General features: G+C 45.2%; 1 protein-coding gene across 2 annotated transcripts in view; it reads left to right on the top strand.

The window, feature by feature from the left end:
- The window catches only part of KTI12 (KTI12 chromatin associated homolog), a 298,251-nt gene that overhangs the window by 230,250 nt on the left and 53,930 nt on the right, over window positions 1-14,071 (top strand). For both annotated transcript variants that reach the window (XM_069624748.1, XM_069624747.1), the window contains exon 5: window positions 7,494-7,573. In XM_069624748.1, the coding sequence (XP_069480849.1) occupies window positions 7,494-7,573 (80 nt within the window). The remainder of the gene's footprint in view (window positions 1-7,493; window positions 7,574-14,071) is intronic.

Here is a 14,071-nt window from a genome sequence, read left to right as displayed (position 1 = left end):
ACACTTTGTAATAGGAGGTGTAAAGGGCAAAGGCATACCTCATTGAAACGAGCATTGTGGCACGGCTCTTCCGACCCTTCAACCTCTCCTTGTCCCTCCATACAGTACATGACAAAGGTGTGCGCGACTGCCCATAGCGCTGCTGAAGACCCCACTGCCCTAATGGAATGAGCATGAACGGGTCCTTGTAGCGGTCGATTGCCCTTGGTGTGCGCCGTCAAAATTGCGGTGGAAACCCATCTGGCAATACGTTACTTTGAAATCGGCCGCCCTTTGTTAGGGGGGACCGAAAACATAAAATAGTTGAGACGTTCATCAAACTCTTGGTTCTGTCTATGTAGAACTTCAGGACCCTTTTGAAGGTCTAGCGAATGTAAAGCTTGTTCAGCTGGTGTGCATGGTTGTGAGAAGAAAACCAGTAGGGTTACTCCAGTCTGCAGGTGAAAGTTGGACAACACCTTGGGAACGTGTGTAGGGTTTGTTTTTAAGATGACCATGTCCTTTTCAAAGAGTAGTTATGGAGGTTTAACAGATAGTACATGTATTTCTGACACCTGTCTGAAAGACGTGATTGCTACTAGAAAGGCATTGTGCCGAGGAGGCCTCAAGGCTTTCTCTCCTGGTGAAAAAAGGCCAGAAACCAACATATTTCTTCAAAACTTTTACTTTCATAATATGGAAGAAAAACTGAAAGCTCTTTTCAAGGCATGCCAGTCATGTTGAATTAGGAATGTGTATGAGGGAGACAAACATTTTGAATGCATATACTGTCTCTACCCTAATCACATTCAGGAGGATTGTGAAATTTGTGCCACCTTTAGCACGAAAACCCTCAAGGATAGAAAGACTAGCCCTTTGGCTGAATGAGGGCTGATGCCACCCTTCAGAGGCTGAATCCTCTAGAAGTGTGGTGGAAGACAGAGGCCAAAAACCTATAAAGAAAATGTGCCCGACCGTTAACCGTCTCGCCCACAAGTGACATGTTGAGGACGAAAAGTATGTCGGACACCACTGTATGTGCTCTGTCAACAAGCGCAACAATTCTCGCCGTCACCTGAAAACCACAGATGTCGGCGCCACGATCGTCCACGGCACAGTAATCGTCAAAACCATTATCGTCGGCCTCCTCGTCGACTACCATCAAACCATCTTCGTCTAACTCATTGACTGGTAAGCAGATAAAATCTTCGACAATATCGTCTACACACCCGTCGACACTCTTGCCCTTAAAGACCCCGTTGTCGGCAGTGTTGGCTAATAGCCAGTCGACGACAGCGGTGCTATCCACAGAAGGCCAAACGATATTGACGGCAGCATTGACAGTACATGGAAAGTCACCAACACCTTTCCTGTCTGCGCTGTCAACAGAAGGGGCCAGAAAAAAAGAAATTAAAGCGTCCTCATCTACAGGCACACAGAAAATGGCAAAAATCTGGAAAACTGAAGGTAAATTGGAAAAAATTAAAGCACAAACACAAGTCTGGAGACAAACATATAACAGAAAGGAACAAGAAGCAAAAGAGGGCTCTGCACCTGTACAACAAGGCCCAATAGTTCTTAAACTGCCTGTCGGAACACAGCATGTCATGGAAGACCAGGCCATAGTAGCAGAAAGTGGGGACCATCTTCACCTGAGTCTCCCGAGGGAAGACACTGATCACCCTATAGCTTCCAAAGGTTGTCAATTCTTCCAGACCAGATACTGGAGCACCATATTGATTCAGGGGTTCTCACCCCAGTCATGTGAGGGAGACCAATATTCACCACGGGAAGCACCTGTGGAGCCAAGAATACCAGAGTTACTGCAGCCAATGTTTGTTACCCTGTCTGCCCCTCCACAGCCAACAGAACCTTTACTCAACCCACAGTCCCTGCTATCCTTACAGGTATTATCTACTCTGCAGTCCCTACTTCAACAACTGGATACTAGGCTACCAGTGAACCAACCCCACCCACAAGCACCCCATGAGGCGCCAGGGCCTTTGGGGGAACCTCACAGATCCGACACAATGGCTGAGAAACTAGGTGAATGAACCAAGAGACAATACACCCACCGGTTGTGTAACCTCACTGCAAAGACAACTGCCTGTCAAGCCTATGAGGTACACACGACTAAACGGGACCAGCAGCCCCATTATAACACGAGGGGCATCCCCAAGTCCACAACATTCTCCATACAGTCAAGAAGAGGGAGAACTCCAAACCTCTACCACCGACGATGATGTAGGTAATGGGGACACCGACACCTCTACCTCAAAATCACAGCAGCCAAATAACTGGGAGGAGACAGACCTCGGTCTCAACTAAGACTGTGAATAACCTTTGTGTCAGTCTCCACTTGACGACATAACAGCATTTCACAATGCAGTCCAAAAGGCTTGTGAGGAATTTGCCCTAATACCATCTGAGCAGAGAAAGGATTTTCCTTTTCGATTTAATGCACAAGCGCAGAAAGGTGGTAATGTCAACTCCCCTTCTAGACCATCTTTGGGAAGAAGGGCTGTTACTTGTGAGAAAACCCTTCTCGGAATCAGCATTAAAAGACTGGAGAAAAAATGTAAGGCACCAAAGGTATCCCTGAAAGGTCCCCAGCTAACGTCAACTCAGTGGTATCCGCAGCAACATGTAGAAAATCAAATGTGCAAGGTCAAAAATGTGCAGTACCACCTGACGGCGACAGAAGGAACTAAGACGCATTTGGCAAGAAAGTTCTGGCCAGAGGAGCCAAGACAGTAAAAGCGGCTAATTCACTGGCAATAATCTCAAGATACGACTGCAAGATTGGGAACTGGATGGTGCTGCTATTAAGAGTACTTGCCAGAGGATAAAATAAAGCAGGCCCTGGACATCCTACGAGAAGGGGAAGACGCCTCCAATCATGTGATCAACATCGCAGTCGACATAGCGAAAAGCAGGTTTTAAAGAAATCCGTAATGGAGTCTTGCTACGGAGACGGGCATGGTTAAAACGCACAGATTTCAAAATGGATGTTTAATGAAAGGTACTAGACGTGCCTTTCGAGGGAGACCAACTGTTTGCTCCCAAAATTGACGACGCACTGAAGGCGATAAAAACGGACACAGATACGGCAAGGTTGCTCGCAACGTTAACAGTGAGATGCACTTTTTGCTCCTTCCAAGGGGCCTCTGGTGGTTCCACAGAAACAAATAGAGGCGGAAAGGTATACCAGCGGGGACCCTCATATTCACAGACATACTACCAGGGGTATCGCTGGGCATACCCATGCAAACAAAAGGACTAAAAGTAAGCTCCAAGAAGATGACAAACAACATCGCTGTAGGGGCAGACAGCAAAAACAAGCCTGACTTGCATCGACCAGATACACCCACGGCCCAACTGCAACAAGTGGGGGGGCAACTTGCAGTACCATCTACAGCAGTGGCAACAGTCAACCACAAACAAGTCAGTGTTTAGACCTCATACAAAAAGGGCGCATCCTAGAATTCCAAGGACCCCCCCGCTCCAATGCCCCCAATATTTCAACACCAGCCACACTTAAACATCTTAACGAGCAAAGTGGAGAAACTGCTCATAAACAACGCAATCGAAAAAGTCCCAAACCATCAGCGGGGCAAAGGCACCTACTCAAGATTATTCATGGGCAAAAAAAACAGACGACTCATGGCGATCAATTCTAGACCTAAGAAGTCTGAACAAATCCGTAAAGAAACAAAAGTTCAAAATGGTCACCTTGGCAAATGTCAATAAGGGAGGTCGACCTCCTAGCATGTTCTCTTAAAGAGAAATTATAATTTCCTTCTTTATTCTGGTAGGTTCCTGCATTACCTTCCGCCAAACAAGTATATAGGTTCAGAAGTCTTTGTAGCAGTTAGTCCCATGAATGCTACTAAGTTGTGTGGCTTAGAGAGATCCTTGCAAAAATGGGAGTCCGTGTCATCTAAGGGTGGGGGGGGAATCTCTCCCGGTGTGGTCCCACTTGCCCAGAACCTTAGAGTCTTGCCGAGGGGTCTCATCTCCCCAGCCTCAAATGGGGAAGCTCCCCCATGGAGAGAAGGGACGAATACCTTTGATTTGTCACAGTAGGGCTCAATGTCTCCTACTTAAGCATTATTAATATCACTCTACAAGTGAAGAGCAACATTGCAATACCATTTACGTGGCCTTCAAGGGATAATGGTTATGGACTCTGCCTGACATTACTCGTACATAGTATTAGGGCAGCATATTTTCAGACAGCTAGAATGGTTTTCACATAATCTGCATCATTTGCAGGTTGTCAGAGTTCCATTGGGCATAAACATATATCTTAACAAATTATATGGCAACTCTCTGCTATACAAAAAATGGTCCAGTGAGCACTTGTAATATGCTACCCAACAGTAGGTATTGTGGTAATGGTAATATCCCATTGAGTGTTTTTACTACTTAAATCCCTCACTTTCTACAGAGGCCTGCCAACTATAAATGCAGGCTAGTACAGGAACCAGGGAAATGTGCTGGAGACTGGCACAGGGGAACACTCCTTGGGGGTAAAGAACAAATCCACAACTTTCATAAACCAAGTTAGACTTTTCTGCAATGCAGTGAAGGAAATGTGGTGTTTGCTAAAGGATAAGCACCCCTAGTCACAGTTTAGCAAACTACACCTTTCGTTTCTTTCTATGCTCAGCGGCTGAGGACCTTATAATGTAATCTTTGTCTGTATTTATTTCCTCTAGTATCCCCATGCAACTTGTAAGATTGAATTGCAAAAGGTGAGTCCTTAGTTACAGTAAGAGGAGTCCATAGTTACAGAAAAAGGCATGCAATCTGTTGTACCTTAGATCACTGATGCTTTTAACTTTAAAGGCAAATGTCATGTTTCTTCAACAGGGCTCCATAGCAAACATCAGTAAGGCTCTTGTTGAAACTTTTCTAAGCTATGGCGAGGAAGGGTGAACAAAACTATAAGCTGCATTATGTGCCCTTTTATTTCACTTCCGATGACAGGTTTCAAACATGACTCTAAGGGTTTACTCCCTACTTGAAATCAAATAATTTTTCAGTACGTGAAATAGTAATTGGCTTTGCCAATAGGGATAGTTTACGATTATTTAAAGATGCTCTTTCCCCTTAAAATTCCTCTTGAGATTGGCCAGTTTTTTTAAAGCTCCTTCCTAGGCCACTACGCTGCTGGTCAATCCTTCGAAGATTTCAGTCATGCTTTGCGGTAGGCTCACATATGTCCAATATTTGCCGTTTTTGTTGAGCACTTTTCACTGTTTTTAGGGAGTAAATATGAATGGTCTGTCAGGGTAGCTTTGATTAAATGTTTTGTCAGCTCTGTTCACAGGAAAATACAATGTGGACAGTAAGCGGAGGCACTTTAATTATGATCATGGTATTCTGTAGTGAAGTTATTCTTATGCATTTGTCACTCTTAGACAAATTATGAGAGGCATGTTCTTGCCCTTGAATTAATTAATTAAACTGGCACACGTACTTCTATTAGCATGTTTTCTGACACATTCCTTTCAGTTTTCATTATTCCATCTGCAGATATTGTATCCTGTCTGGATCATTTGCCAGCCACATCAGTTATGATAAGCAATACTTGTTTTTTGTGATACACACTAGTGCTTTTTTTCCTTTTCCAATGGCATAAAGCACTTTCTGTATTGTCAGGAAATGAATAGCCACAACCAAACCTATTGTTTATACTGCGCAGACAGTGCTTTTTTGTGCATACGTTTATTTCCCCTGCATAGGGGTATTTTTGCTAGGTGCTGGGCCAGATCTTGAAATATTGGACTGGTTGATGCGTTCTTTATAATCCCAAAAGTGATGTGTGTTGCACCTTTTTACACTCATTTCAAAAGAATTGAAGTGGCTGAGAAGGGAACGTTTCTATGGCTCACCAACTACGCATGCTCGCAAAGTGGTTTACCTAGTTAGTTGCACACGTGGAAAATAATGTGCGCATGAAAGCCAACCAGTTCCGCATTAAGAGAAAAATTATTGGGGAGAAACATTGTCCCCGAGATCCAACTATTTTATCTGCAGTTATGAGTAAATAATGATTAGGAGATCTGATGAACAGAATTGAAGTCTGTCAATATTGACTTAAGTTAAGAAAGGAATACCAACCTTAACGCCGGTCCCTAAATGTCCTTATCAGAGCAAATCAAGTTTTAGGGGTGGCGGGAGTCACACAAGTTGCAGATTTTTATAACAAATCTGTGTTGCTTTGTTTACATGGATAATGTACCAAGATCAATTTAGTAAAGAAAGATGGAGAATAAAAACCATGAAAAAGTGAAGGATCAAAAGAAAAACCAAGCAAAAAAGAGCTGAAAGGAAAGGGTGCAAACGAGAGAGCAAACGATTATAAAACAGATCATTCAAAGGAGCAAGTGTAGCCTGGACAAAGTAAAAATGTGGGAAAGCAAAATAAAGAGCCGTTCATCCAAGGAAAGAATGAGAGAGCAATACAGTGGAAAAAGGGATAAAGGGAACAAAAGAGAAAGGGGGATAATGAGTGGAAGACCAAAAAAGAGGAAAATGAGCCAATGTGTAACCATAAAATGAAAAATAAAAAGCAAATTGCAGAATACCTAAGGACAGAAATAACGGGCCACAGAACATAAAGTGAAAAACTGAGAACTAAAAAGAAAACCTAAGAAAGAAAGAGAAAGGTCTATTCAAAGGCACCAAGCTGTGGGCATTGTTTGAGTTTTGTTGTATAGATGAGAGATGCAGAGCCATGTATTTTAGACCGGATCTTCGTTAAAACATTGTTACCTTTGAGGTCCTATAATGCATCATTTGCACTGTGGAAGGTTTCCAGATAGTGTGAACAGTACCAAATGAATAACACAAAATGGTTCGTTCATTTTTGTTCCATTTGCAAGCAATATCGTTTTTTTTTTACATGTCTTTGTTCGCTGATGTGGTACTGATTTTTGCTTTGTTTGACAAAGAAAATGATGCATAAGAGTATGGGCCTCATGAGTCCGGCGGTAACCGTGGCGGTTACACCGCCTGGTTACCGCCAGACTCGTATTACCATTCCGCCTCCGTGATTCCCGGAATTACCGGGGCATTACAACCCCGGTTTTCCGGGAATCACGGAGGCGGAATGGTGTTAATCCCCATTCCCATTGAGTCCTATGAGACTCAATGGGAATGGGGGTCATGGAAACACCGGCAGCATCTCGTAATGCTGCCGGTGTTTCCTCGTCCGCCTGCAGGCGGGCGGTGTTAAACCCGCCAGGTCAAACCTGGCGGGAACATCACCTCCCGCCTGCAGGAGTTGTGATCGCCCGGCATGGAAACAACGGTGGCGGCGGGTTTATCGCCACCGTTGTTTCCATACCGGGCGATTTGTAATGAGGCCCAATGTCTTTAAAGCTGTGTGGATAATAGTATCTTGAGACTTCTTCCTCAGTGTTGTCAGATGCCATGTAGTCCTGTATGGCTAAGCACTCTTTGGCACTGCTTGAAAGGTTTGTCAAGATTTTTCTTTTCTTTAGATTCATTGTCTAACATCCCCAGAAGTCAGCTCCGAGTGGAATAACAAGAGGCAGCCGGAAAACCAATACTCGCAGGAGATGTAAGAATGCCAGCCACTTTGTCATGTGTCTCTATTTTTTCTGTTAAGGTCAGTTGCTGACATTGGGTTACGATCAACTCAAAATGTCTTGTCACTTTCATAAAAAAGAACCTTGAGAAATTTGATATACTTTGTAATTGAATTAAATCTGGTTTTCAGTAAATGTTCAAATGTCACCTGTCAGTAAAACTGAGTTTTTACATTTAACGCTTTGATAAGGAACTTCTGCTTTCTCTGGCACATCCCAGCAGCTCGTTGTTCAGCCCTGGGTTAAGCAGAGTGTGATTTATTTATACACATTTGTCGGTTAGGAGAGTGCCCTTGGGGTCCTGGAAGCCTGTATGATTTTATACCACTATCGTGAGTTGAGTAAGCGGTATCACTACCCAACTAGATAATGGAATAAAATTAGCATCTTGAGAGTACTACCTTAATTCCCAATGTACCCAGTTCTGCCCACCGCCTGTACTTTTGTAGTACCGCAAATATTCTACCACCTCTGTTTGTAGTTTTCAGCTCGCCTTGCAGGAGCTGATGGGCTTTACACCCAATACATTGTCAAACCACTCAGGAAGATTTCACCATTTTCTGTAGGTATGTTAAGGCATCTGCACAGCGATTGTAACAATTTTTTTATTTCTTTTTATTCAAAGCTAATTTGTGTGTCACGGCTGCTGGGCTGGCCTTGAAAGGTTTTAAGACTGGCTTAGTGCCACATTCTGCTTCCTTTGCTCACTTGCTTTTCTAACTCTAACAAGATTAACATTCTCTCTCTCTCTCTCTCTCTCTCTCTCTCTCTCTCTTTCTCTCTCTCTCTTTCTCTCTCTCTCTTTCTTTCTCCCCTCATTTAGTTTTTCAGACTGCTTAACTGTGGGCAGATCCATGTTTTGGTCCCATGTACAGATGAACATGGTACCGAAGCCAGCATTGTGAATAAATTCCTTTCATTTAATTTCTGACTTTCTGTTCAATTGCTGACTTTATCTGGGAACACGTTTCTGGACAATCCGCCTGTAGAGGAGACTCATATATTTGCTGTATGGTTAGGGCAGAATTAATCCCTTCCTTTCTCTGTAGCAGTGGAGTGTCCGTTATGTCGTCCGTTGGTCTCCAAACTATATGGGGAATTTTTGTTTCCGCTCAGAGTTTAGATTGCCTTGGTAAGTCTTGCGATATAGGTTATTTAAGAAGCCTTCTGCCTTTCTTCCAAAGAGACCAGCTGAGTCCATGGAAAGCAGCTTCTTGTGAACCATCTGTCTTTCTCCATCTCTGATTCAGTAGTGAATTAAAATCTGCAGCATCAACTGTACCTCTGAATCCCACATAGAAATCATTTCACTACTGAGAAAAAGTGTCTGGGGATTTGGTGACTCACCCCTCAAACCTTCCTTCTCCCACAGTGCATGATTCTCACTTGGACTGCTTTGGCAGAGGCATGAGGCACTTATAACACATTCTTGAAATCTGAATGCCCATAATGCCCAGTTTGGCCAGGCTGTGCTATACTACTTACCAGACACATGACAAGTTGGGCAGTATCCCGGAGCTAATTGCGCTGCGATACCGACCGGTTTATAGGACCCAATGGGGTTAGGGGGCGCTATTACGGCCAGTGGTAATTGCGCCCAAAACAGCCCGGAAATTGTCTTTTTTTACCTCCAGCAAAAAGCTGGTGGTAAAAATGCAATTTTCTGCCCAACTCGTGATCTGGCCAGCCCTTAAATGCAGTGGTAATACCGTTAACGTTGCATTTAAGGGCTCGGGCAAAACGCGTGATGAGGCCCACTCTCCGGACATGCCCCAGTGCTGTTAGACCACTATGGTAGGGACTGGTGCAGTACAAGAAAAACTAACAACGTAATGTGAGTTAGCCATTCATAAATCAGTTGGAGATCAGAGGAGAACTAGATATTTACTGAAGCCCAATTAGAACTTGAATTTCTTGATTCTCTTGACCTGATAGCTTTCTTTTGGTTCCCAATGCCTATCCTTTATCCACTTAATCTGCTTCATCCCCTTTTTTATTTTAGTTGCTTTGGTTTTAGGAGATTGCTTGTGTGAGCAGAAGTATGCAATGCCATGCCATCCCATGCACTATACGGTGTGAGTCGGTATGCAGTGGTTGAAGGGAGTCCACGTCCAGTTTGCAGATGAATATCTGTTTCCCATGCTGGTCACTTGTTGGTTGCATTTCCAACCAGTGGGTGTTTTGATAGCCAAATGTGAAAGTACAAAACACAATGTGATTAAAAGGTGTTGGACATTTGATCACATTTGTCGCAGATGGCTCAAGAGTCACTCCAGTCTAGTGTTTTTATTGAAGATTTTGTGGGCCTCCTCCACCATAGCATCCCTGACCCCATGTTATTTGCTACAGAAGATTCAATGGCTTCGATAGATTTGAAAGAATGTAATTGACTCTGCTAAGCACTCCAATCTATCCTCCATCCTAATCCTCCTTGACTCGTCTGCTGCTTCTGACACTGTTGATCACTGATCTCCTTAATACTCTTTCTTCTTGGGATTCGCAATCGATCCCTTGCTTGGGTTGAATCCTACCTTGCACCTCGTCAATTCTGTCTCCTGGAACAACACCACCTCTCAACTCCCTTCTCGAACTGTTGGTGTTCAACAAGGCTCTGTCTTAGGTCCGCCCCTCTTTACACTCCGTACCTCTGCTCTTGGGGCACAAATCTCCTCCTTTGAGTTCTCGTACTAACTCTTTGCGGACGACACTCAAATCATCTTCTCTTTTCCTGAACTCTCTTCTGATCACTCTATCAAAATTGGCAACGGTCTCTCTGCCATTAAATATTGGATAGTTTCGCACTCTGATGTTAAACTCTACCAAAACAGAGGTGCTCTTCCCTGACAAAAGCTCTTATCGCTTGCTTTGCCTATAGAGATTCCACCTGGCACTCTCCCCTACTCTTCTTCAGCTAGAAACCTCAGTGTCCTCTATGACCCTCCTCACACCTTCTATACTTTCATTGTCAAAACTGGAACAGGAGCTCGCCTCAATCGCCTAAATATTAGGAAAATCGGGCAGCTTCTTCCTTTCAACACCACCATGCATCTCTTAACCACTCTTGTCTTGTGTTCTCTAAACTGGACTAGTATGCCAGCATCCTCTTCGGTCTCCCCAACTATGCTTTCTGTCCTCTCGACAAGATCATTAACTTCACTACCAGGACTCTCTTTGAACTCCTGCTTCCTTGTACTGTCATCAGGCTGGATGTAGGGATGTAATGGTATGATGGTATACCGTTAAAGATACTGTGAACAACTTAATTGAACAATAATAACCGCCACGTTGTTTATACCGCTATACCGTTTATACCGTTAAGTGTGCTTTTCAATCTGATTTGGAAAGGCTGCAGTAAGCAAGTGCTGTGCAGTCTTGGTCTTGCACTGTTGGATGTGCCGTCTGCCAAGGGGGCCTTGTTTGCCAGACCAGAGCATTGGGAAAGTGAGGCCACATTAGTAAATGCAGCTTTGCTGCTGTGACCGCGCTTTCTCTGTCATCTGTAGAGTCTGGTCAAAGATCAGCCGACTTTCTGCAAATTGTGTTGAAAGCTACTGTCATGATCACTGCTTCCAAAAGATCAGGACTTGCCCGACTCCCTTGGAAGCAGACCCATAACCCCGGTTCCGAGTGCCAGCCAGTCCCAATTAGGACCTTTTGGACCCTGTCCTGGCACCAGGCCCATAAAGATGCCCAGTCCCAGCGCTGGAAGCGCCGGGCTTATGCTTGGGTGGACTTACCTGCAGCAGACCATGCTGCTTACTTACCTGCCAGTTGAACCCCTGATCCTCTTCTGTTTGGGACTACTTTTCCTGTTGGGTGGGGCAGGAGCCACTCCCTAGGTTCAGAACACTGGAACTCTTCTGGAAAGCAGGAACTCTTTTCTTACCTAGGCGTGGCTGTGGAAGGAGACACCTAAGCACTACAGGAGGCTATTTAAACCACACCCGATGGATGAATCTTGCTTTGCGTTATTCTGCATTCTCTACAGCAGAACGCTCATCGTGTCTTCTGCTTCTGATCCTGGGCCTAAGGGAACAAAGGCTTACCATCCTGGAATCCAGTCTTCAGCAGCACCTGTAAAGACAAAGAAAGAACAGGTTAGCACTACGGTCTTCAGTGGCAGCGCATCTCTTACCTGGTCCATCGGCTGTCACCAACGCCTCGCGCTGCATTCCGGCATCTGAAAGACAAAGGCTTACCTACTCTTCGCATGCTCCGGAGGTCTTCGCACTGCATTCCGGCATCTGAAAGACAAAAGCTTACCAGCTCTTCGCACGCTCCGGAGGCCTTCGGCGCTGCATCCCGCATCTGAAAGATAAAAGAAGGTGCGTTAAAGACATTGGGCAACTTTATTACTCACGTGCCATTACTCCTTCCCACGCCGAATCCAGTGGGTATTCCAGCACCCTTCAGCTTCTCTAAAGCTCCGAACTTGTACCTGCAAGATAAAAGGGACAGTTAGTGCGCATCGTGAAGCAGGCTACAAGCGCTTACTTACATGCTTCCAGGCGCTTCCATTCCTCACGCGGGTTCGATCCTCAACTCTCATCAGCCCGCCATCCGCCTTCGCCGGAACCCTGCAAAACAAGAGATATCATTACAAAAGACTTTTAAGACATTTGAAGTGCCCAGAACTTACCGTTCGTGCAGTTAACGACGGACAGCAGTCCTCTGAGGTCAAGAGGCTTGCACCCTTATCCAGTGAAGAAACTGGTTACGGCACCCTACCCCGAGGCAGATGGAGAGCTCGGCGTTCACTTACCTAAGGTGAGGGTGTTAACCTTTGGGGTTCTACAGGAGAAGAGAAAGGGAAGAGGAGAGGGGCACCCAATAACCCCAGTTCATTAATCCCATATTTTCTATCTGCAGACATCTTACTCTTCGAAGTCAGACATACAGTGCACAGAGGTCCAGCCCAAAGAGCCAATCGTGTGTTACACATCACCTTTGAAGATACGGCATTCACCCAGTCAAGACCGGCGCCTCTGCGGGAATCAGGTGAGCGTTACAGAACGCAAAGCCTATCGCAAAACTCCCACCCAGGCGCTATGGAAACCTCGGATACCGACCAGCTAGCCCAGTTACTTGGGGAACTAAGAGCAGAAGTGCATGCAGCCCGTCAGGAAATGAATGCTCTAAGAAGGGAACTGATTATTTCCAAGGAGCGAACAGACGATCTCGCTAGACATTTGCTACAGTCACAAGCCGGACAAACTCCGTTACCCGCATCAGGGGCAAATCTTCCTTCAACATCCTCTACGAACCCAGTGCAGATCAACCTACCTGGGAATGTACCTCTGGCTCCGCCCGAACGATTTTCTGGTGACCCAAAGAGGTTTGCAGTATTTATTAATCAGTGCCGGTTGCACTTCTTATGCCGGCCAGCAGCCTTTCCAACTGATCAAGCTAAGGTAGCTTTCGTGCTTTCGTACCTTAGTGGCAATGCGGCAGACTGGTCGATCCCTCTAGTTAATCAAGATGATCCGGTTCTCCATGATTTTCAAGCTTTTCAGCTCAGTATGGAAAAACTGTTTGCAAGACATTCACAGGGGCAGGCCTTGGACAATGAGCTCCTTTCATTGCGACAGGGTAATCAAGACCTTTTGGCTTATATTGCGTCTTTGAACAGACTGATAGTGGAAACTCGATGGCCTGAGGACAAAAGGATTACGCTGTTTTATAGAGGTCTACGTGGAGAGCTCAAAGATGTGTTAGCCCAAGTAGTGAATCCCCCGCAAGACTGTTCGGACTATATTGACTTCAAATTGACCACAGACTGCAGAACAGGAAGGCCGATCGTTCCAAGTTTGATGCTCGAGTATTTTCCAAACCACCAACTCCTACCAAAGGAGTAGACTCCGGGGAACCCATGCAAATAGGGGGCCTGAAAGGACCACTAACACAAAAGGAGCGGGAAAGGAGAAAACAGCTGCAATTATGCCTCTATTGCGGAAACTCGGGGCACTTTCTTCGAGACTGTCCGGTGAAACCAGCCAAGAAGGCAGTAGGAGCTGCAGTTACCAGGGTCACAAACTCTGAGCAGGGAAACAACCTCGCCCGACAAGAATAGAGGTCCTCTTGCCGAGCGTTAAAACCAGTTCTGTGACCTCGCATTTCGTGATACCTATGGTCCTCATTAGCCCTGAACATCCGGATCGATTACATGCGATTGAAGCTTACGTCGACAGCGGTGCCATCGGCAATTATGTGGATCATGAAATGGTTTTGAGGATGAATCTGACTCTTTGTCCAAAGGCTGTAAAGGACGTCATTACTACGGTGGATGGTACGGAGATAGCCTCCGGACCAGTAACGCATACCACCCAAGAAGTGACGCTAGTAAGTCAAGATGGACACCATGAGAAGATCGTGTTCGATGTGATCAAGGCCCCTCAGTTCCAGATTATTCTAGGAATTCCTTGGTTAGAGAAGCACAATTCTCAGATCGATTGGCGAGCAAGAACGGTTCA

This window comes from Ambystoma mexicanum, chromosome 11 (assembly GCF_040938575.1).
Source record: "Ambystoma mexicanum isolate Mex_15411 chromosome 11, UKY_AmexF1_1, whole genome shotgun sequence".
NCBI classification, from domain to species: Eukaryota; Metazoa; Chordata; class Amphibia; order Caudata; family Ambystomatidae; genus Ambystoma; species Ambystoma mexicanum.
This window is presented reverse-complemented; position numbering and strand designations above follow the sequence as displayed.